A 23,393-nucleotide genomic window follows, 5' to 3' on the forward strand; every position below is an offset into this window, starting at 1 on the left:
AACTCTGCTTTGCTTCACTGTCTCCTAACCTGCAGCATGAGTTCCTCAATCATGAGGAATCACTGCCTTCATCCCTGCATTCCCTGAAGCACCTAGCCTAGCAGCTGTGTCCTGCTTTCCAAATCCCAGTATGATGCTCCCAGCACTAGAGCAGCTAGGAAAACCTCTGTGAGCACCAGGCATCCTGTCAGGACCTCAGCCTGACCACCAGCATGGGACCTTGTCCAGGGAAGTAGTCTCTGTCCAGTGACAACTTGGAGGGCCAGTGTCTACATACCTTCCCAAGTCACCATGCCAGGGGTAGGTACAACAATTTGAGGCTCATCACAAAGTAAGTCATTTCTACCTGGAATCCCACTGGCACCTTGCTCAGCACTTTCCTTCCCCAACCAGTGTCTCCTCCCTGCGTTTGGCAGGCACCATGACACAGGTACCCAGGGTGGAAAATTCCAGGGGGATGTGCTCCATCCTCTCCCTCATGCCCCCAGCTCAGTAGTGACAGCCCTGCAGAGTCTTCCTGAAGATTTTTCTCAAATCTGCACCCTCCTACCCTGGGCAACCGCCATTGTTCGAATTCAGGTCTGCATCATCCCCACCATCATCTCTTGGCTCCCACTCTCCCTGCTCCGTTTGGTGGCTCCAGTTTCTGTGGTTTAATTAAGTCTTCAATTTAAACCTTTAGCCTGGGGAATCCCTGGGTGGCTCAGCAGTTTAGCACCTGCCTTCAGAGCAGGGCGTGATCCTTGAGTCCCGGGATCAAGTCCCACATCGGGCTCCCTGCATGGAGCCTGCTTCTCCCTCTGCCTGTGTCTCTGCCTCTCTCTCTCTCTCATGAATAAATAAATAAAATCCTTTAAAAAAATAAAAATAAATAAACCTTTAGCCTGGGGGTGCCTGAGTGGCTCAAGTGGTTGAGTATCCCCCTTAAGCTCAGCTTGTGATCCCAGGGTCCTGGGATAGAGTCCCACATCAGCTTCCCCATGGGGATCCTGCTTCTCCCTGACTATGTCTCTGCTTCTCTCTGTGTCTCTCATGAATAAATAAATAAAATCTTTTAAAAAATAAAAAATAAATAAAATTTAAAAAGTTTTTAGCCTGCAGTTTGATCTAGCCCCTCCCCCCACCCAAGCCCTTTTCCAGCTGCACTTGCTGTTTCTCCAAATGTGCTCTGCTGTTCCCCTCTCTGTGGTTCTGTTTGTATTAGCCCCCTGGACTGCCCTCCTCTCTGTGCCTGTTCCCCGTGCCACATCAATGCCTGTCAGAGGAGACAGCCCCCAACCTTCAAGTCCCTCTTCAAACCCTATGTAAGAGTCCTAGCCAAAAGGGGGCCTACTATTCTGAACCTACTGGACTTATTGTCTACACTTGTGTAACACTGGCCACATACAAGATCTCCGTTAGAGCTACTCAGAACACTGCTCATGTTCCTGCCTAGATTCTGGTTATAGTCCAAAGTGGTTGTCCTTGTTGTGCTACCCAAAGAAAGGCAGAGAGGTTTGAGACTAGGCTTCTGTGGGTTCTGATAGGGCCATAATATGCCTTTGGGTAAGTTATTTAATCTCTCTGAGCTTCTGCGCCTCCTCAGCAGGCTTAACTTCTATCACACAGGGTGTCCGAGAAACTAGAGATAATATACACAAACCACAATGACTTACTATGACCATAACACTAATCAATCTAAAGTAGTTCTTGAGGGATGCCTGGGTGGCTCAGTGATTGAGCATCTGCCTTTGGCTCAGGGCATGATCCCGGGGTCTTGGGATTGAGTCCTGCATCAGGTTCCCCGCCTGCCTCTCCCTCTGCCTGTGTCTCTGTGTCTCTCCCTGTGTCTCATGAATAAATGAGTAAAGTATTTTTTTTAAAAAATAAAATAAGTTCTTGAGGTGACTACACATGGAACAAGTAAGAGTATTGTATACTAAAATTATGTCGATTTTTAATAAGTAAAACTTGGATTCATTTCTGTTCTTACAATATGACCAGTATAGACCTCAGAGATGCCCCTACTGATTACCAGGAGGCACATTCTTCAAGAACTAAGCACTCTGGATTTCAGTGTATCTTATTCAAAACTGTTGGAATAAATTTACTTAAAAGCCAACCAATAAAAGCAGGTTGAATTCTGTGCCCTAATTGAGGTTTTGATCCCTACGGCACCAAGCACTACTTTAACCTAAATCTTTACTTTCATTTTTTGTTTGTTTTTGGTTTTCCTGGGTTTTTTGCATCTTGTACATAGAAAATTACTGTTCCCACTGCCCAAGCCCTGAGAGATGCTACAAAAGGTATGGGTGAACACTGCACGGTGCCAACCTAAATCACAGCCTCCATCTCAAGCAAGCTGGGTAAACTTCCCAGCCTCACATTCACTCCTCGGTGTCTTGCGCAAGGCTTCCTGCCCCTTATTATACTGGGGCCACGCCGCAGAAAGCAAACACCACGGCAGAGCTACTCACTCAGCAGCCGCCAGAGGGTCCCCCAGCATCAGCTAGGAAGCAAGCACACACCCTCTCCCAGGGTAAACTTGAGGGCGCCTCACAGCAGCTTCTCCTTGCTTCCAGCGGAGAGGCCCCAAGCCAGCTGCTGGCTGATGCCACTGAAGCATCAGTTCTTACCAAGCAGTCAGCTGTTTGTTTGTTTGGTTGGTTGGTTGTTGATGTATTTATCTGAGAGAGAGAGAGCCCAGGCTCAGCTGGAAAGCGAATGCAGGATGGGGCAGAGGGAGAGGGAGAGAAAAGCTTTAGCAGATTCCTCACTGAGCTCTGAGCCCAATGCAGGGCTCCATCTCATGACCCGGAGATCATGATCCCAAGCCCAAACCAAGAGTCAGACTCTCAACCCATTATGCCATCCAGGGGCCCCCAAGCAGCCAGCTTCTCATGAAGGGTTTGAGTCACCAGGGCTCCACAGGTCTGAGCCCTCCCTAGCCACATATCACCAATGCACCCACAGTGTCTGTGGCTTGAATAACTTTTTTTCATATAGCCCCCCAAATTTCTGCCTAGAGCACCACTTGCTCTCAAGTGTTAATAAGGAAAAGGAACTGGATGTGAGACTGGCAGATTACTGCCTTATCCTGCAGTTCACCCCCAATACCAAGCATTCTTGGGGTTCAGACAGGCTGGTGTTCTATTTCTTAACTCAATGTACAGGCTCTTCTTTTATTCCTCCTTGCAAGAGACCAGGAAATCAGGGTCCCTTGTGATGAGAAAAATGGAAAAGGAAAACTAACATTCCCAGATTTTTCTTTGTCGGCCACCCCAATCCATAACACAAGTGGATTCACAAATGTGCTTTTTTTTTTAAAGATTTTTTATTTATTTGAGAGAGAGAGAGAAATGGGGGAGGGGCAGAAGGTGAGGGAGAGAGAATCTTAAGGAGACTGTGCTGAGCCCAGCACCTGACTCAGGGCTTGATCTCATGACCCTGAGATCACCACGTGAGCCAAAACCAAGACATAGATGCCTAGCCCACTGTGCCACCCAGGTGCCCCAGGTTCATAAACTTATAACAGATTTTCATTCAGGGTTTGATTATCTCTTTTGGAGAGTTTAATAAGAGGCTGGAATATCCAAGAAAATATTTTTAAATAATAACAAGACCTGGGACGCCTCAGTCTATTAGGCAGTCATGATCCCAGGGTCCTGGGATCGAGATTGTATCGGGCTCCTTGCTCAGCAGGGAGTCTACTTCTGTGTATGTGTGTCTGTGTGTGTGTGTGCACAAGTGCTCTCTCTCTCTCTCTCAAATAAATAAATAAAACTTTTTTTTAAAAAATAGTAATCTTAAGACCTTGAGGAGTTGGTTCCTACCATCAGGATGGCTGTACATAAATCACCTCATATAATTCCCATAATAATTATCCCCCAGGATAGGAATTTGAGTAATTTATAGAGAGAAAACAAAAGGCATAGAGACTTCCCTGCCCACCCATTGTACAAAGCAATCCCGCAGCAGACAGGATTTAGTACAGGCCCACCCAGCTCCAACCCACCCTCCACTTAGTAATAATTATGGTTAACATGAGTGTGACACTTAACTATGTGCCAGGCACTCAGCTAAGCATTTACATGCATTTCCTCATTTATAGTCACAACATCCCTATGAGGCAGGGACTACAATCAAGTCCCTTTTCCAAATGAGAAAACTAAAATTTGGAAAGATTAGATGACATATGCAAGATCACATGGCTAGTGAGAGGTGCGAAAAATAGGATTCACCTCAAGTCTGTGCTCTTAATCATTATCTTAAGACATAGCAGCCTATGCTGCTTCTATTTCCTTCTATAGCCTTCTATTTCATGTCCTATCACCCTCCCCTCTGTTCCCACCATGCTACAGGCATGCTGATGGCTTGTCAATTTTCCCTGCCACCTCCCAGTCTCTGCACTTGTTTTTTCCTCCAAGGGAGAGCTTCCTCCTACCCTCTGTTCACTTTGCAACCATACTTCCTCCTGTTCCTCTAAGTCTTCAGTGTCCTCTTCCCTGACTTTTTACCTAAAACGTGTCCTCTTCAATTCTCTCATTCAGACTTTTGGTTTTCCCATCATGGCACTCATTACAACTTACTACAATTTTTATAGTTTTTCCTTTTACTAGTATTTTGTTGGTCTTTCCCACTAGAATGTAAGGCCTGTCTTGGTCATTGACATAGCCACAGTACCCAGAACATACCAAGTATTGGAAGGTGCTCAGTAAATATTTGATAGATTATAATCATTAGAATTTGCAGCTCACCTATAGGTGATTTCCTGGGAACCCTGGGTGGCGCAGCGGTTTAGCACCTGCCTTTGGCCCAGGGCCAGGATCGAATCCCACGTCGGGCTCCCGGTGCATTCTCCCTCTGCCTATGTCTCTGCCTCTCTCTCTCTCTCTCTGTGTGTGTGTGTGACTATCATAAATAAATAAAAATTAAAAAAAATTAGAATTTGCAGCTCACCTATAGGTGATTTCCAACCCCAAGCTAAGAGTTCTATGCTTAAAAGGAGCAGAAGGAAGGAAGGAAGGAAGGAAGGAAGGAAGGAAGGAAGGAAGGAAGGAAGGAAGGAAGGAAGGAAAACAGGAAAGCTATAGTCCTTGAGCTTTTCCTGCCCCAAGAGATAAGTTAGCACAGCAAGTAAAGCCTCTGTGGAACCCTCAGGTGCCCTAGAGGGAAGACTGCTCAAAGGTTGTTTACCCACAAATCACACACCACAGACCTTGAGCCATGAAGCAGTCCAGCTTGACCTTCCCTAGAATTTCTGCTTCACGGAGAGGGACCACACACAAGCTGGATCTGCTTCGCAGAACCTGCTGCCTACTGGGCAGAGCTGGGTGCCTTCACGGTCACTTGCTGGTGTGTTTTTTTCCATCACCCCAGAAGATCCGTGTCTATCCCCATTTTACCAAGAAGGAGACTCAAGTTCACAGTCGTGTGATGACCTGCCCAGAGCTTGGCAGCTGGTAAGTGGGACAGCCACTCAAGCCCCTTTAACATTCTTCAGTGGCTCCTTGTTACCTTCAAAAACAAGTCCAAACTCCTTAGCAGAGAATCTCAGGTGCCCTAGGAAAGGCACCTCCTCTCAGGACTGGGGCAATTCCTGACATAGAAGGACTACTTCACAGTTCCATGCCCTGGCACCTGCTTTCCCCTCTGTCTGCCCCCACTCAATCTAATCCCTACTTGTCCTTTAGGATTTCTGACAGAAATCTATCCTAGGAAGATAAGTAGGTGGGCAAAGACGTTTATTCAAAACTAGTCTTATTGTATACCACTATCATGTATGGCAGTTAAAAAGTAACAACCTAAATTTTCAAAAATATGGGAAAGGTTTAATAAATTATATTTCTCTGTTTAGAGTATACTAGTATGGCCACATTTGGGAGTTTGTTTTGTTTTGTTTTCTGGATTGCCAGCAACTAGCCTTGATTAGGCAACTGTTTTCAACTGAAGTGCTACAGGTGACTGTGGTGACTCCTTACTAGGGCTCCCTCATTGACAGATAAAATGTCCTTTTGCTACAACTTTGATTCACACCAGTAACATAATTTCTGGGCAAACAGAAGGTTGAACTAGGCTGCAGATAGTTTCTGTGTGCCAAAGGCACAAATTGATACACACGAAGAAACAAAAAAGGTGAGGCCCCTGGGTGGCTCAGTGGGTTAAAGCGTCTGCCTTCGGCTCAGGTTATGATCCCAGGGTTCTGGGACTGAGCCCCACACCAGGCTCCCTGCTCAGTGGGGAGTCTGCTTCTCTGCCTGCCTCTCTGTCTACTTGTGTTCTCTCTCTCTCTGTCAAATAAAACTTTTTTTAAGAAAGAGAGAGAGAAAAAAAAAAAAAAAAGAAAGAGAGAGAGAGAAAGAAAGAAAGAAAGAAAGAAAAAGGAAGGAAGGAAGGAAGGAAGGAAGGAAGGAAGGAAGGAAGGAAGGAAGGAAGGAAAGAAAAAGAAGAAAAAGAAAAAGAAAAAGAGAAAGAGAAAGAGAAAGAGAAAGAAAAAGAAAAAGAAAAAGAAAAAGAAAAAGAAAAAGAAAAAGAGAGATGGATCCATTTGCCAGACCTGGGAGAACTATGCCTCATGAGTATCTAAGAGAGTCTCAGGGAGTAAATCTGGTTCTTCTCAAAGTGCCACAACGCTGAAGTGCAATAAGCGTAATAGTGTAATTCTTATGTGTGCAACTTAAGCTTTCTGAGTATGCTGTCAAACTTACTAGCACTCAGAAGAATGCCATTCTATTTGTCAAGGTTATGCTGTAACAAATAAACCCCTCAATTCCAGAGTTTTCTTTCTCACCCACATAGCTATTCCAACAAAGCTGTGCCTGATTAGCAGGTGGCTTTCCTCCACTCAGTGATTTAGTAACTCAGGCTCCTTCCAGCTGTAATTCTTCCAACCTAAAGACTAAGAGTCTAAAAGACAGAAAGAAAAATGTGGTAAAGTCACCTCATACACATCACTTCCAATTCCATTCAGTTGGTGACTGGTCAGAGTCCCACCTAAGTGCAGGAGGTGCTAGGAACATGGGACACCTGGGTGGCTCAGTGGTTGAGCATCTGCCTTTGGCTCAGGGTGTGATCCTGGAGACCTAGGATTGTTCCTGCATTGGGCTCCCTGCATGGAGCCTGCTTCTCCCTCTGCCTGGGTCTCTGCCTCTCTCTGTGTGTGTCTCTCATGAATAAATAAATAAATAATTTTTTAAAAGAGGTGCTAGGAACATAATTTTGGCTGAGCAGCCACAGCCAGCTTATACCTCTCTACTCTGACGGGAAGAACACACCTTTCTGGTGAACAGGCCACCATCTGCACTGCAGCTACAAACCCCAAAAAGTCAAGAATCACTAGATAAAAGGTTTTGTTTCCACACTGAAAAGGACAATACCCCCTACTGCCTCAGTAGTGTAACAATGCCCTCTGCTCCTAGCATTTAGTATACTAGAACATACCATAGGCCTGATGGAGAGCTGAAATATCGCCTTCTCTTTGCTCCAGGCTTTTATTTTACCAGCAAATATGAGTTTATTTGGGAACAGCATAGAATTACAAACTGCAACAAACAAACATAGGCAAGTCAGAACAAAAAAAGACCGCTCTTTTATAGAGGAAACTGGAAGTTCAGAGGTACCATTAGAAACAGTAGAGTCCATGTAAGTTAACTGGGAATTTGAAGGGTAAGTGGCTTTTCATTTGCTGGGCCCAGACCATCTCTCATTGGCTGGACTGTGCTAGCAAGCCTTCCTCCCTCCTGCCTGGATAGTAACTTAGTATCTACCTGCAAGTTCTCTCTTCCTGTGGGGTCTGCAGCTGGTGAGTGCGAGGGCATGAGAGTGCTCCCGGCTGGCTTCCTGACTCCATTTTAAACAAGATTTTCAGGATCCCTGGGTGGCGCAGCGGTTTGGCGCCTGCCTTTGGCCCAGGGCAGGATCCTGGAGACCCAGGATCAAGTCCTACGTCGGGCTCCCGGTGCATGGAGCCTGCTTCTCCCTCTGCCTGTGTCTCTGCCTCTCTCTCTCTCTCTCTCTCTCTGTGACTATCATAAATAAATAAAGAAAAAAAAATTTTAAACAAGATTTTCTTTTATTGATAAGCACATGGCCATTCTGTTCCTTTTTCGTGCAGCTCCCCTTCCCCTTGCTACCCTACCATCCTTGCTGGGCAGCTCTGGCTCAGGCATTGCTGCTTCATGCGACTGGTTGGCACTAGGGAAACAGAGCTGGATCCGCTGTATGCATGTGGTTTACCAGGCATAACTACTTTCTCAAGAAAGAACTGCCTGGCATCACCTCTTCTAGAGGGAGATCATAAGCAAGGCAGATACTTAGGACATTATGGACCTACCAGTACAAAATCCTAAAAACCTACACGAAGGCACAGATAATGGCCATCCTACTGACCATTTTCACCACCACATCCTCAGCACTCAACAGTGTTTCAGAAACCCAGGTTCCCTCCATCTTTGGTGCCACAGCTACTAGGACATAGGAGGCCTCAGAGTTGGCACCAGCAGCCAGGAGAAGAGAGAAGAGAAACTGTGTAGTTTGAATAGGGAAAAAAGAATGAGTGAATGAATAAGCATGTTCTTGATAAATATTTAATGACAAAAAAATAGGAAAGAAAGGAAGGAAGGAAGAGAAAAAGATAAAAGATAAAATATTATGAACAAAAATAGAACATATAATTCTATAATCAGTGTGATCACAATTTAAAAATCTCATATCAAAAGCAAAAAAAAAATATTACTTATTTTTGACAATCTTCAGCACCTCCTACCCCTTCACTAAATAACTACCTCCCAACCCACCAATGGATTAAATCGCTATTTTCACAGCGATTGTGAAAATTGGTGATAGCCACCAATGGATTAAATGGCTACTATTTGCCAATTCAGACTGATGGCTGACAACTCTTCAAGGAAAAGTAGATGTGCTCCCCTGGGGGTAGAGAAGGCTTCTGAGTTCTTTCTTCCTATTGCATTGCATCTGGAACTTTTTCTTTGCTGCCTTCTTTTTTAGTGAGCAAATTTTATATTTGGGGAAAGGTGGGAGAGACAGCCTGGATCCAGATCCATTGCATTGCTTCAACTCATTTTTTTCTGAATTTGCTTTAGGGATCATTTGAGAATGCCCTCTGGATTCAATTTTTAAAAATCCCCCTCCCTCTCTACAAATCCTCAAATTATACATTTGTATACACACACATATACATATATATAATGGATGTATAAAAAGACTAGAAAACATAAAAGTGTTTATCTTTTACAAATAACTGTTTTCTTTCTCATACATTGGTATATTTTCCAAACCTATGACAAGAATGTAACCTTTTTTATAATCAGATTTAAAAGTTACAATAAGTGTCACTGTTACTTTTAAAACATCTATCAAGTGTTGCCTTCTCCAGGAATTGCTCTGTGACCACTCCAAGAGTCAACAGTCTCAAAGTATCCCCTAGGGTCCTACACCATTCACTGGGGGCACTGGATTTTTAAGATTTTATTTATTTGACAGAGAGAGAAAGTGCACACAAGCAGGAGAAGCAGCAGGAGAGGGAGAAGCAGGCTCCCTGCTGAGCAGGAACCTCCAGGGGTCATTCCCAGGACCCTGAAATCATGACCTGAGCCCAAGGCAGCCACTTAACCAACTGAGCCACCCACCCTGGGACCACTGGATTTTGTTTGCCTACGTATCTTCCAACAAGATTTTTTTAAAGATTTTATTTATTTATTTGAGAGAGGACACAAAGGGGAGGAGAGGCAGAAAGAGAGGGGAGAAGCAGGCTCTCCCATGAGCAGGGAGCCCCATGCAGGGCTTGATCCCAGGACCAGGGATCATGACCTGAGGTGGAGGGCAGACGCTTAACCCACTGAGCCTTCCAGGTGCTCCTTCCGACAAGATTTGAAGCCCTTTGAGGGAAGAAACTCTGAATCCCCGTGGCTACCACATACAGTAAGCATTTCTAAAGCATTGTGGATCAGATGAAGAGATCAAGTAAGGCATATACAAAGTCAAGTGTTCTCATTCGATAACCAGTTGCATCTTCTCTGGGACTAAAAGGATCCAGGATTTTCTCCACTCTTCACTGTAACCTGGGGCCTGGGAAAAAGGAAAAACTCGGGAAGTATATGGCAAGATTTTGAGGAACTGCTCCCATGAACAGTCACCACCAGGGCTGCAGGAACCCGGTTATGAGTGAGAGCTGAAGTGCAAATTGGGTTTTCCTAGCGAGAGCCAAGATTAGTCACATGGTGGCAGTTGGAGGATTCCCCCAGTCTATTCATTCCTTTGGGATCACTCACTCCACTGCTCTCAGGACCTCCCCTGGGAACAAAGGAAAACCCAGGACTTGGGACTGGGCCCTATTCCACCAACAGCTGCTAGTAGTTTGCCTTTAACCCTAAACCCCACTTAAAATAAATGGGAGGAGGAGGGAAACGCGAGGCATTCACTAGGAAACAAGTTTTCCTTTAGGGCTTGGAGAACCAAACAGGCCAATGAGAGGACAAAAGAAGAGGCTTAGAAACTTTGGTCTTAACTTTGTGGATTACAAAAGTGAAGCTGAACGCATACACACAGAGGGGTACAGCCCTTGGGCCACAGAGGGTGTGTGTGCAGCAGCGGACAAAGCAAACAGCAGGGTCCATCCCCCCCGGGGGGTGGGGGCGAAGCCGCCGGCAGGTACAGGCTGACCAGGGCACCAGCCACCGGGAGGACGCTGCGACTGGCGCCCGAGCCTCCTCGGAGAGCCCCGAGGCCTGGGCGGTGGCTAGCACCCCGCGGTGCCAGCTAGAAATGAATTCCTAGAGCAGCGGGTGCCCGAACGGCCGCCCCCATCGGGGTGGGGCCAGCACGCCCGCCCGCTCCGCCGCAGGACCACGGGGCTCTGAGGTCCCTGCGCGTTTGCTCTCCAAGACCAACCCGAGGGGAAGGGCACGGCCCGGGGTGGGGTGTCCGGAAACATCCGCGGGCCCCCGGGGAGGAGGAGACGTTCGGAGCAGGGCTCCCGGCGGAGGTGCGCGCGGGCGGGGGCGGGGGCGGGGGCGGGGGGGGCAGGAAGGGCGGGCGGGGAAGGGGTGGGGTGAGCGCGCACGGACACCGGCCCAGGCTCCTCCCGCCTCCCCCTCCCCCCTGCCCCCTCCCCCGCGCGTACTAAGGCTCCCGCCCGCCGCGCTCCGCTCACTGGCCGAGGGTCCCCGCCAGCCGAGCGTCCCCGCCGCGCCCCGCGCCAAGGTGAGTCCCGCCCGCCGCCCCGGGCCGCCCCCGCCGCGACCTGGCTCCGCGCGTGGCCATCCCGGCCCCCGGCCCCCGGCCCCCGGCCCCGGCGGGCTGCTCGGGGGGCCTCTGCGCGCGCCCTTCTTTCCGTCTCTGTCCTTCCTCGCCTCCTCCTACGTAGCCACGAGGCTCCCCCGTTGTCCAGCCCGCTCCCCCCGCGTCTCCCCGCGCCCCGGCTGCAGGCCGACCTCTGTCCCGGTGGGCGAGGCCTCGGGCTCGGAGCGGGGCGCGCCGGCGGCTGGGCCGTGCGTCCGGGGCGCTCCCTGCTCTGGCCCTCGCCGACGCGCTGCAGGTCGGGCTTCCTGTGTGTGTCTGCAGGTCCGCTTGCGCTCTTTACAGAGCTCGGCGAGCGGGCGGTGGTGCACCGGGGAACGTCTGGAGGGATTTCTCCGCCAAAAGGATTCCCCGCTTGCCATCTTAATCAAACTAGTGGGAACTATAAAGTGGGGAAGAGCAGCCTTGGCCAAAGATCTCCCAACCCAGATTAACCTGGCCCAGGGCAATGACACGGAGGCGCGCCGGTGGTCCCGAGTCCCAGCTTGAGCTTAGCTGAAGGCATGGGGCTTCATGCAGCCCTGGACACTGCTAACTGCCCAGTTAGCCTCCCCCTAATTGAAACCAGGACTCTGCTATGTTGGGTGGGTGGGGCTGGTGAGGGAAGCTGAGCAGTTTATAAACTAGACAGAGCAGAGCCCTGGGCCAGACACTGATGCACAGTAAGCCCACCCTCCTCCCTTCCCGACCCCGGGGAGCTGGGAGCACCATGCAGGCTCTGGTGCCTCACAAAGGGCTCCAGACTCTCCTAGTGCAGCCCTGTGACTCAGCTCTGAGACCATGTGGGTGTGGCTCCCAAGGGTTCCAGATACTCTCTGCAGATGGTTGGGACAGAACACTCCCTGAAGGAAGAGGGGAACTGTGCCATCTCAGAGGGCATTTTCCAAGAGGAAGTGAGTCACACCAGGACTGGCCAGCTATCCGCAGAGGTTTCTTGACCGAGCTGTGGGTGAGGACAGCAACTGGATTGGCAGGTCCCCAGTGAAACACCTCTGTTGAGTGACCGGCCTTCTGGCAGTCTGCCTCAGCTCTGCTTGTGAGGCAGCTCTTCCCGCTAAGATGTTTTTAGCATTTGCTGCAGGTCCCCACCCCTGCCCTTCCTGCAGCTTGAGTTTCAAACTACCGCAGTGGATTTTTATGCCCTTCAGGTGAGGCCAGGCGCTTGGAAACACCCTGACAGTGATCTTTGCCTCCAACATGTTTCAGCAAATTGCAAAAGATACTACCAGAGGCTGGGGCAGAAATGAATTCATATAACTCGTGAAATTTCTTCATCCGCCCTGCCCCCGCAGATTCCTATCCTGTTTCTATGTAATCATGTCTCCTCAATGGCATATGCCTTCCTTGACAGCCACAAGCTACTTTCTTCATCATAGTCCTTGGTTCTTCAAGTTTTCTTCAGGGTGTACTGGACATAAAGTACACCCAATTTCTAGGTGATGCTCTTCCCTGGCTTTTCCTGCAAACAATATCAGATGGGCCTTTTCCTCCCATGTCTGGCCTTGGACCAGCCTCTCCAGCAGCCACCCCAGTGAAGTCAGGCCTTGGGCTGGGTGGAGCTGACACTGGGTGCCTCCATGGTTTCCAATGAGAGTTCCAAAAATGTGGCTTGCTTTTCGAGCACTACCCACTTGATATGCCCTTGGACATAGCCCAGTCTTTCAAAGTTGAGGAAAACAATGGAATCTTTTCAGGGTTATGATGTATAAATTAGCACTCTGAGTGCTCGGAAAGCTGGAACAAAGTTTTGGCATCTTTCTTCAAGCTTTTCATTTTCCTGAGGATTCAACAATTTAGGAATCTCATAAGAAAAGCAACGAGAATGAATTTCCTTAATTTTAAAAAATTTTCAGCACTTTCTACTCCTTCACTAAATAACTACCTCTCAACCCACCAATGGATTAAATCGCTGTTTTCACAATGGCTAATGTTTGCCAGTTCAGGCTGACATCTGACAACTCCACTGGAGTAGAGAAGGCTTCTGATTCTTCCTATTGCATTGCATCTGGAACTTTTTCTTTGCTGCCTACTTTTTTAGTGAGCAAGTTTTATGTTTGGGAAAAGGTGGGGGAGACAGCCTGGATCCAGATCCATTTCTTCTGAAATCTCTTTAGGGATCAAATTCAAGAATACTTTCTGTGTTCAATTAAAAAAATTTTTTTTTCTTTTCAAAATCTCCAAAGTAAAAGGAAGGAAACCTCAAACACATTTTTAAATAACAGATGTTTGTTTTTACTGACACTCTGCCCATTATTTTCTGGGTGGGCTGTAAGAGAACTAGGGTATGGATAAGACACAGAAGAGCAAAGTAAAGCAGACCTCCTGCTCTTTAGAAGTGTCCTTTTTGAAATTACAGTTTGGATCTGGGCAGGGGTCCAGAGCAAACATTTGGGATTGCTCAGGAGCAATTTTCTAAGGAGGCCTCCTGCTCCCTACTACTACCAGGAGAATTAAAATGTACAGTATTGTCAATTTCATTCTTACCAATTTATTCAGCAGGCTGTGGGAGGGCAGGCTGCTCAAGGAACCCACAACCTAGTGGGGAAAGAATCAGAAACAATTAACTAGAATTCTGGACATATTTTTAAGTAGTATGCCATTAGCTAGTGAACTCCCCAAAGACAAGCACCATGGAGAGGGAGAGACACCCACGCACACACGTGTGTGTGTGTGTGTGTGTGTTTGTGTGTGTGTGTGCGCGCTTGCCTGCCTAACATCAGGCTGTGCACAGCAGGTGCTCAGTGTAGGAAGACCAGATGGAAAATTTAATTCCCACCATTGTAACTAAATTTGTGAAGTCCAGAATTCTTCTCTATAGAGAAAACTACACAGAGAACACTACAGAGTTCTGAGCCTCCATCTTAAAAACCTCTCACCCTGGGAAACAGGGAGGATACACAGACATCAGAATAAAATGACTCAATGAAAAATATGAGAATGATGAGGTAGTTACAGCCTGTTCAGCTCATAGTGAGAATCCAAACACAAGAAAACAGCAAGAGTGAGAAGAGAAAGAAAAGTCATGTTCAGGGGCTGGCCAGACCTGTTTAGCAGGACACATTTTTTTTCCGGCACCCATGAAATGTGCCTTCTTCTGTATCCTCTGTTCTACTCACAGGCACCCCCTGTGGGCCTCTTCCCCAGCTCTTCCAGCTTCACATCCTTCTGCTGAGCTCTGAACTACAAGGTTTTCAGTCCAGGGCTGGATAGCCACACCTGCACTTCAGCAGGTCCTGCCAAAGGGCTTGTCTGATTTATTCATTCACTCACTTAGCAAATTCTTATTTTGTGGTTCATAGAACAGAATAATTCACAGTTCTTAACCTAGAGGATCTTAAGTTTGAGAGCGAGACAGGGAAAAGATTAAATGTATTGAGTGTTTCAGGTGCAGGACTAGGTTGTCCCTGGTGCAGAGAGGATGCTCCACCTCTTAGCCCCAGGCCCAAGGACACCCCAGTGAAAATGGAGCAGAGCATGTCGGGTGATTGAGGGGATGGATTCAGATTCAGGTCCTTGCACTTGGCTTCTTGAGCAACCAACAGTCAGACCTCCAGTCTGCCCCACCTAAGATGGGAGGGCCACTGACTCAGTGGGGCAACTACCGCACTTGAGGAAGAGCTCCGTGACTCATCCACTAGCTAAGAGAACAGTTCTAATCACAGCTTTTCCACCTTTTCCTTCATCTGACTTTAAAACTAGTACACCAGCTTCTTTAAAACAGGGGCGCTTGGGTGGCTCTGTTGGTTAAGCGTCTGCCTTTGGTTCAGGTCACGTTCCCAGGGTCTTGGATTCAAGCCCCAAAGCCCCACATCAGTGGGCTCCCTGCTCAGTGGGGAGTCTGCTTCTCCCTTCCTCTCTGCCCCTACCACCCACTCATGCGCTTTCTCCTTCTCTCTCTGTCAAATAAATAAATAAAATCTTAAAAAAAAAAAAAAAAAAAAAAAAACAATAATTTGCTCATAGCCCTGGTCAGTGCTCTCTGGGCATTGGTTCCTGATGAGACTGTGGACATTACCTCTGGTTTTCAAAGCCATTCACCTCCATGAATTTAGATTCCTGGCTAGTCATGTTTCTGTGTTGTTATTTCAAAAGGTCTCCCTGACAAATAAAGAGTCAGCTGGCTGCTGCACTTATGGCCCATTTGTTAAAACAGTGAGTGGGGAGGAGGAGATGGGGACCCAGTGGGGGCAGGCATGTGGCTTCAGAGAGAAAAGCTTCATAATGAATGTGGACAAGGAGGGGTGGGATTGGAATGACCTGAGACCTGAGCGTTCACTCAGGTGAGACTGACCTCACTCTCTTGAAGAAGATATTCAAGGGTGGTCAAGGTTTCCTGCTTACAACTTATATTTCTTTTTTTTTTTTTTTTTTTTGAGATTTTATTTATTCATTTGATAGAGCACAAGCAGGGGAGCAGCAGAGGCAGAGGGGGAAGCAGCCTCCCGATGCACGGAGCCCGACACAGGACTCCATCCCAGGATCCTGGGATCATGACCTGAGCCAAAGGCAGATGCTTAACCAATTGAGCCATCCAGGCACCCCATAACTTCTATTTCTTAGAAGTTCCTAAATGAGCCTGTTCTACTGTTACAGGAGTCCTTTCCCTGCTATGTCCTCTTTCTTCTTTGGCTTTGAGGTGCACTTTCCTTCTGCTCTGTGAATTGGGGGAAATGGGTGTCTGGCAGCCAGTACCAATTTTGGGGATCTTTGGGCATTGGTTGTGAAGTACTCCACCTCTCTGAGCTTAGACACAGGTATTTTTATACCTCTGGTTACTGACTCTTTTCCTGAGCTGTTTCAGAACTGCGGTGGGATCCCATATCTTTTTCTCATAGGTGACTCGTTCGGTTCAGTTCTCTTAAATTGCTGGACTTCCAGAACCATCCAGGCAAGGGCAACTCCAGCTAAGCACTGTGGGTTGCCATCTAAAACCACATGCGCTGGAGCATCTGGGTGGGTCGGTCAGTTGGTTAAGCATCTGACTCTTGATTTCAGCTTAAGTCATGATCTCAAGGCCATGCAGTCCAGCCCCTCTCCTCTCTTCTGGCTCTGAACACTGCTCAGTGGGAAGTCTGCTTGGGATTCTCTCTCTCCCTCTCCCCCTCCCCCGCCTAAGATAAATAAGTCTTTAAAAACACACACACACAAGGGCTGTGTAGGAAAGGAGGAAAAGGGTGTGGCTCCCCTGGAATTCATCTCACAGTGGACCTTGAAGCATTAATTTGCTGATGTCTCCAAGAGAACTGCCTTCCAGATGAATCATACCAGATTCTGGCGAGTAGCATTCTCTAGAGTAGCACATTTTTTGGCATGCTGGTTCCTGCACTTTTCTGGGGATTAAGGGGGTAGAATTCACAGTTCCTAAGTATAATTGCTCAATCTCCGTGGTCACCAACTAGCGCCACCTTCTACACTATAAAAGCTAGCGTTTAGAAATCTGTGTTGAACACAGATGTGTCAGTAGCAGGAACCAGACCCAAAACCTGTTTCTGCTTTCTTTTGGCACTCTTACAGCAGAGGGGAAGGTGCCAGCCTCTCCTTCAGTCTGTGCTCAAAACCTATTCTTGAGAGGCAGGGTTTGGGGGGCTTTTGTTTTTTGTTTGTTCTTGGAATGGTATACTACAGTTTCCATTCAAGTTCACCTGTTTTCTCTCCACTAATGTGATCTTAAGTGATGTTAGCCAAAACTGTGCTCTGACCAAAGCTTCCTTCCAATCAAGCCATGATCTAGTGAGCTCCTATTAAGTATCAGGCACTGGGTCTCAATATGATACATGCCCGCAGATCATTACACCTGAATATAATGATCTGACACGTTTCCTTTCCCTCCTTTTAAAAAAAAAAAAAAAAAAAAAAAAAAGATTTTATTTATTCATTCATGAGAGATAGAAGCAGAGACCCAGGCAGAGGGAGGAACAGGCTCCATGCAGGGAACCCGATGTGGGACTCGATCCAGGGACTCCAGGATCACGCCCTGGGCCGAAGGCAGGCGCTAAACTGCCGAGCCACCCAGGGATCCCCCCTTTCCCTCCTTTTAAACAGATTCTTATGGAAAGTTCTTGCTCTCCCACTGTGCCTCAGACTGAGAGTGGCTCTTCTGTCCTTCCTGCCAAAAACCAGGTCCCCAAAGGAGTTAGGATATATCGTTACTTGTTCCTTTTCAAGAAACTAGATCAGGAGCTGTGGGTAGCTTTGAGAAACTGCATTTTACTACCAAAGATGCAGATGTCTGCATTGCAATCAATAACAGGTTCAGACCTTCAGTAAAGAATACACACCCAGCAGACAAAATTCATTTGTAAGCTGGTTTCTATTTTTCTTTTTTTCCTTCTAGAGAGAGAGAGTATGTGCCTGGTATGGGGGGTGTTGTGGAGGGAGAGAGAATGTTAAGAAGACTCCGTGTTGAGCTATACTCAATCTCACGACCCTGAGATCACAACCTGAGCCAAAACCAAGAATTAGACATTCAACCAACTGTGCCACCCAGGCACGCTGTTAGCAGATGTCTAAACCTAGACTTACAATGAATCAGGTTACCTAGTTAACCTTGGAGGGTTGAAGTTTTCATTATTAACCAGGCTTGACTGTGTGGGTTGTTGGTATTCAGAGACATCTAAGAGCCCCATTTACCCATGCCAAGAGAAAAGACGAAACCTCTCTTCTTTCAGTAGATGCTCTGTCAGTTAAGAAGAGGGACACTGACCAAGTGATTAGAGTTTTTATTCCTCATTAGGTGATTTATGCAGAATGAGTGGGCAGCTAGACAAATTCCTGGAAGGTCAGCACCAATACCTGAGGCACCCATTTCCATCAGCAGCAGGCCCAACACCTGGGGTGAACTGGGTCTCACCCTCAATTCATTGGACTTTAGAGCCAGAAAGGGTTACATGAGTGACCTAATCATTTTCCTTCCATTTACACACAGAAGACTGGCAATACGTGTGGCTTAAAAGTTCACATAAACTCTTTCTTTATGTCTTTTAAAAGGTTTCAACAGACCTCACCAAGATGCCGTCTCAAATGGAACATGCCATGGAAACCATGATGTTCACGTTTCACAAGTTTGCTGGGGATAAAGGATACTTGACAAAGGAAGACCTGAGAGTACTCATGGAAAAGGAATTCCCAGGATTTTTGGAAGTAAGTGCTGAGAGGCCCAGAGAGAACCAGACATGAAAACCAGAGCTTGTATGGCCTGGTTGCTTTTCCTTTTGCCTTCCATCCCTTCCTTCTAGAGGCCGCTAGCAGAAAGGTGTCTTTGTTCATTTATCTATTAGACATTACTGAGTGCCTACTGTTTCTAAGATATCGTACAGGAAGCAGATGGTAGAGAAGTCCCTGCCCTCAAGGAGCTTACAGTTTGGCAGTGAAATAAGGCTGCACACAAATAACCACAAGACAAGCTGGAGTTACCTGCATCCATTGAGACAGAAACAAAGAAGAAAGGCCTCTTGCCAAAGAATCATCAACCAGGACGTGGCTACCTCGGGTCATGAACCTGGCATTGGAGATGCCATATCATGGTCACATCCACTTTGAGCAACTTGCATCTCTTCTTAAATCCCTTCAGATAAAAGTTTTTTAAAAATATCCTTCCTACTGTAATCTATAAAGGAAAGGTGTCGAGCATCCGCTGCATGAGACCCAAGCATGACTCCAGAAAGAACTGCTTTCCACATTGAAAATGCAGTGAGAATTCAGGAGCTTAGCCTGAGTCCCACAAACTGAGGGGCCCGTTAGGGCTAGGAGGGGACCCTGCCCTCAGTTCAGATACCTCACTCAGGACATTAGCCCACAAGGCACAGTTGTCCTTTTACTGGACAACTTCAGGACATGGTTGTTGGATTTAACTGAAGGTGAAACACTGCTTGACAGCGTGAAATGTGAGCCCCTCTTTCCCTGCTACTACCAGGGTCATTTGAAAGGATCATTACTGTGTGTGGTATAGAAACTGCATTAGCCTCTAACAGGGTGAAGGGAGATGATGGTAAAAGGCTAGTCCTGTCTCTTGTCATCTGCCTGCTGGTTAGCACATTAGTCAAGCCTCTGACTCCCAACTTAGTAAACACGGGGTTTTACAGTACACTCTGATTCACATGTCACCAATACCAGTTAAGTAAATAAATACAGACAGCCTCGCTCTGGTCTTACAGCTGCAGTTACCACAATGCTATCCGAGAAGGAGTTAGAATATGTGGTTGCTCTGCTTTTGTACATCCTCTGATACAGCCCCAGACCCCAGACCACTAGCTTTGCCCTAACACTGGGCAGATTGCTTTGGCTTTCAGGGCCTCAGTTCCTGCCCCTGTAATGAGAGGGCTGGACATGATTACCTCCACTCTTCCACTTTCTGTGATCCTTCTAGGAGCATAAAATGCAGAGGCATGTGTTCATTATGGGCCTGCCTGTCACACAAACACATTCTCCATGTACTAAACCCTGGTTAATTGTGCTGTTGTATTAAAGTAGAAGCCAGGATGAATATAACATGAGGCGTTTCCCCCTGAAGACTTCATGGCATGAGAAACATAAAGAGTGTGTGTAGGGATCTCTGGGTGGCGCAGCGGTTTACCGCCTGCCTTTGGCCTGGGGCGCGATCTTGGAGACCTGGGATCAAATCCCACGTCAGGCTCCCGGTGCATGGAGCCTGCTTCTTCCTCTGCCTCTCTCTCTCTCTCTCTCCCTCTCTGTGTGACTATCATAAATAAATAAAAATTAAAAAAAAAAAAAAAAAAAAAAGAGTGTGTGTAGAACGGAGCACCAAGCATGGCAGTGTAATTTATCCTCGCTGTGGGTCACAATTCCGTAATTCCACACCCACACTTGCTACACTGACAGCATTCTGTTTCTAAAGCTGACCCCCTGTGTTATCCAAATTTCACTTCTGACCATAGCCAGGAAGTTGGCGGTGAAGCCAGAATTAACGGAAGCCCACCTGAAGTGGAGGCGGCCGCACAGTGGGCTGTAGGTGATGGCTTCAGGTGGAGCTTATGGTACTCAAGTAGGAAATGCTGCTGCTTTGTCATCAGGGGCTTTGGGGTGCAGTATGGAAACATCCAGCACACCTGAGACACACGAACTCACTGGGTGTGAGCTCCCTCCCTCACAGACACAAGCAGTGACATTAGAGACTTTGCCTGAACACGTTAGCACCTCCAGAGGCCCACCTTTCCCTCCCTGGTCAATAGTCTGGGCCCTGAAGGAGCAACCACTCTTCCCGCTTCTTACCGTCCTTACCAGGAAAAGGAGGGATCTGAAACTTATGCCCTAAATTATCTTACTAGATCTTTTCTTAAGGAGTTTCCTTTTCCGAGGATTTGACCACACTATCAGAAATAGGCACTTGTTAAGAGAATGTTGGCTGACACTACAAAATGGGGAGTTTAGGGTGGTTCTTAGGCAGAGGCCTGTGATTTTTTAAAATTGTGGAAACAGCTGAACTAGAAGCCATGCAGGTGAGCGGGTCATGCCAGGTTCACAGTGGGAGACACAGTGGACTGAAAATTAGGCGGCCAGGTCTGGCTTCTCTGACATGAATCTCCTCTTTTTAGAAGTAGGCAGTTCCTAAGATCCCTATGACTATATGAAAGGACCACAGAAACTTTTTCCTGGCTTAATATATGAATTTACTGAAATCCTCTCTCAAGGCAGAAAAGTACATTTAGGTAACCTCCAAAGATCACTTGCAACTAAAACGAGTTCAGATAATTGGAAGATTATATTAATGGCTGTCAGTAAATCAGAGAAGCTTGTCACAGTAACCATTGACTGATACTTCTTACCTTTGTTCTTTTTTTTCAGAATCAAAAAGACCCTCTGGCCGTGGACAAAATAATGAAGGACCTCGACCAGTGCCGAGATGGCAAAGTGGGCTTCCAGAGCTTCTTTTCACTAATTGCTGGGCTCACCATTGCATGCAATGACTATTTTGTAATACACATGAAGCAGAAGGGCAAGAAATAGGCACCATTGAGCAACACTCCGCCCGGAGTGAGGTGTCCCAAAGGGTCTCAAGGAATCTGTCCCACAGCTTCCCCCTGTATAAAGGATTCCATGAGCAGATCAGGACCCTCAGAAAATGTACAAATAAAATCCAACCCCCATTTGAGAAGCAGAGAAAGAAAAGTCAGTAAAAGAAAGCCAGATAAGCTTTTGATTTTTATATTGCTTATTGCATCCTCTTACCCTCAATAAACAAATTCCTTTTTTAGTTCCTCACTTGAGATGGAATGTTCGTTCCTTCTTCAGAAATGCTTGGTCCTTGCTTCATTCCTGAAGAACCTGCATGCCTTAGAACTGGCAAAGTGGGACAGTCTCTCCATACAGGCTCGGAGTCTGACTTCTCTGATTGATCTGCCCTGTAGCTGTGTCTAGCTGAGGGGCCCAAGTCCAAGGATTGAGAGATGGCACTACAAGACTATATCCTAATTTAATAATTACTGAGCACTGTCTTGTCTAGTTAAGTCAGAGCCTTTCCAGCAAGCTCTTTGGACACCTGAGATGTCAGAGTCAAATTTTCATGCAGGTTCAGCAAACTCTCAGGTAAAAATAAGTCATAGAATAACCATCAAAAAGCAGAGTCTGGTGTGATGCTTCAGTAACAACAGTACATTAACACACGTTGAGTTGTCACAAGATGTCATGGCTGTATTGAGGTGACAGGAAATAGGCTAGTACTACTTACAGAATGGGGTAGTCCTTTTCTGTCAAAAATGAAGTGCCGGTACTAATATCTTAAAAAGCAGCAGAATGTTTCTCCCAGCCCTGTCTGTGCCTATTACAAGTTTTGGCCTATGTGCATTATGTGCTATATAGTTATTAATAACACAATGCTCTATCTTTATGGAGAGATGATGTATGAATTGGATCATGAAATTGTTCCAATTAAATAGGTCAGTGAAGATGGAAACATTTGTTCTTATGATTGGACACGTCAAGATAATTCTGGGGAAAAAGTTTAGTACAAAGTCATCCATCATCACAAGGAAAAGCATGCAAAAGGGAACAGGGAACAGGGTAGTCAAAATCTAGCTTTGAGGAAAAGAAGCCTGTAATAAAATCAAGGTGAAAAAAAAAAAAAATCAAGGTGGAAGATAAAATTCCAAGCATTTTATTTTGTCTCAGCCAAGAAATGAACGAGGTGAGACAACCCACAGCTTTGCAGCTACAGGGTTATATCAGGTTTACAAAAAGGGATTTATTAAAAAAATAAAAAATAAAAAAATAAAAAAAATAAAAAAAGGGATTTATTATAAGATATAAACTGGAAGGGGGTTGGCTAGCTGAAGAAACTGACCCCCAGGATGCCACATCACAGAACCGGGCTGCCGAGGGGCCTGCTGGCTCCAGAAGCGGTCTGCTGAACTGAGAAGCCCTTGCTGTCACCAGCAGCTCCAGAACCACATGACCCAGACGCCCATTTCCCTGCCCCTTTGCACACAGACCTTGGCTCCCCATCCGAGGCTCAAGGAAGTAGATCTAATGAGCAGAACTTGTTACATCAGAGCCTCAACTTCAAGGGAGCCTGGGATATAAGAGTTTCACATTCTCCAACCTCTGCACATTAGGAGTTGACCGATCTACTGTGTCTGCCACAGTGATGATTCTTAATTCTTTTTTTTTTTTTTTTTTAAGATCTTACTTATTCACAAGAGACACAGAGAGGCAGACACACAGGCAGAGGGAGAAGCAGGCTCCCTGCGGGGAGCCCAATGCAGGACTCAATCCCAGGACCCCGGGATCATGCCCTGAGCCAAAGACGGTTGCTCAACCGCTGAGCCACCCAGGTGCCCCTGATTCTTAATTCTAAGGGAAGTCTTCTGAAAGATAACCTCTGACAGGTACAGGGAATGGAGAAGAAACTGACCCATCACAGTCAAGCAAACTCTGTGTACAGGATGTATATCAACCCAGGTATACCCCATTAGTTCACACCACCTGCCTCCTGGGGTAAATGTGTTTACCAAGTATTATAAAATTGGTGTCAATTAACAAATGAGCAAATGAAATTGTAACACATGGATGTTACAGTGGGCTCAGATGTCCCCAGGTCCACAGCAAGCTTTCACACTCTAAACCTCTTTACCTGAGAACAGAGA

The 23,393-nt window shown here is 46.7% G+C and overlaps 1 protein-coding gene and 1 long non-coding RNA gene across 5 annotated transcripts in view; one reads left to right on the plus strand and one right to left on the minus strand.

Annotated features, from left to right (window-relative positions):
* Positions 1-8,604: 8,604 nt before the first annotated feature.
* LOC144324818 (uncharacterized) overlaps positions 8,605-23,393 on the minus strand; it is a 29,526-nt gene continuing 14,737 nt past the window's right edge. Inside the window, exons 4-5 of one of the 3 annotated variants that reach the window (XR_013390233.1) lie at positions 13,780-13,830; positions 8,605-10,065 (exon numbers count right to left, since the gene is read on the minus strand). This is a non-coding gene — a long non-coding RNA (uncharacterized LOC144324818). Of the gene's footprint in view, positions 10,066-12,450; positions 13,073-13,779; positions 13,831-23,393 lie in introns of those variants that run through there. The other 2 variants (XR_013390234.1, XR_013390232.1) reach the window with 2 other exon arrangements.
* Positions 10,829-21,513, plus strand: S100A10 (S100 calcium binding protein A10). Of its 2 annotated transcripts, none has more exons than XM_077916212.1 (3): positions 10,829-10,981; positions 18,283-18,435; positions 21,097-21,513. In XM_077916212.1, exons 2-3 carry the CDS (start codon positions 18,304-18,306, stop codon positions 21,256-21,258), a joined length of 294 nt encoding a protein of 97 aa, XP_077772338.1. In that variant the 5' UTR covers positions 10,829-10,981; positions 18,283-18,303; the 3' UTR covers positions 21,259-21,513. The 2 variants fall into 2 exon arrangements, with proteins under 2 accessions (XP_077772338.1, XP_077772337.1); XM_077916211.1 differs by lacking the exon at positions 10,829-10,981 and adding an exon at positions 11,062-11,199.

This window comes from Canis aureus, chromosome 12 (assembly GCF_053574225.1).
Source record: "Canis aureus isolate CA01 chromosome 12, VMU_Caureus_v.1.0, whole genome shotgun sequence".
NCBI lineage: Eukaryota > Metazoa > Chordata > Mammalia > Carnivora > Canidae > Canis > Canis aureus.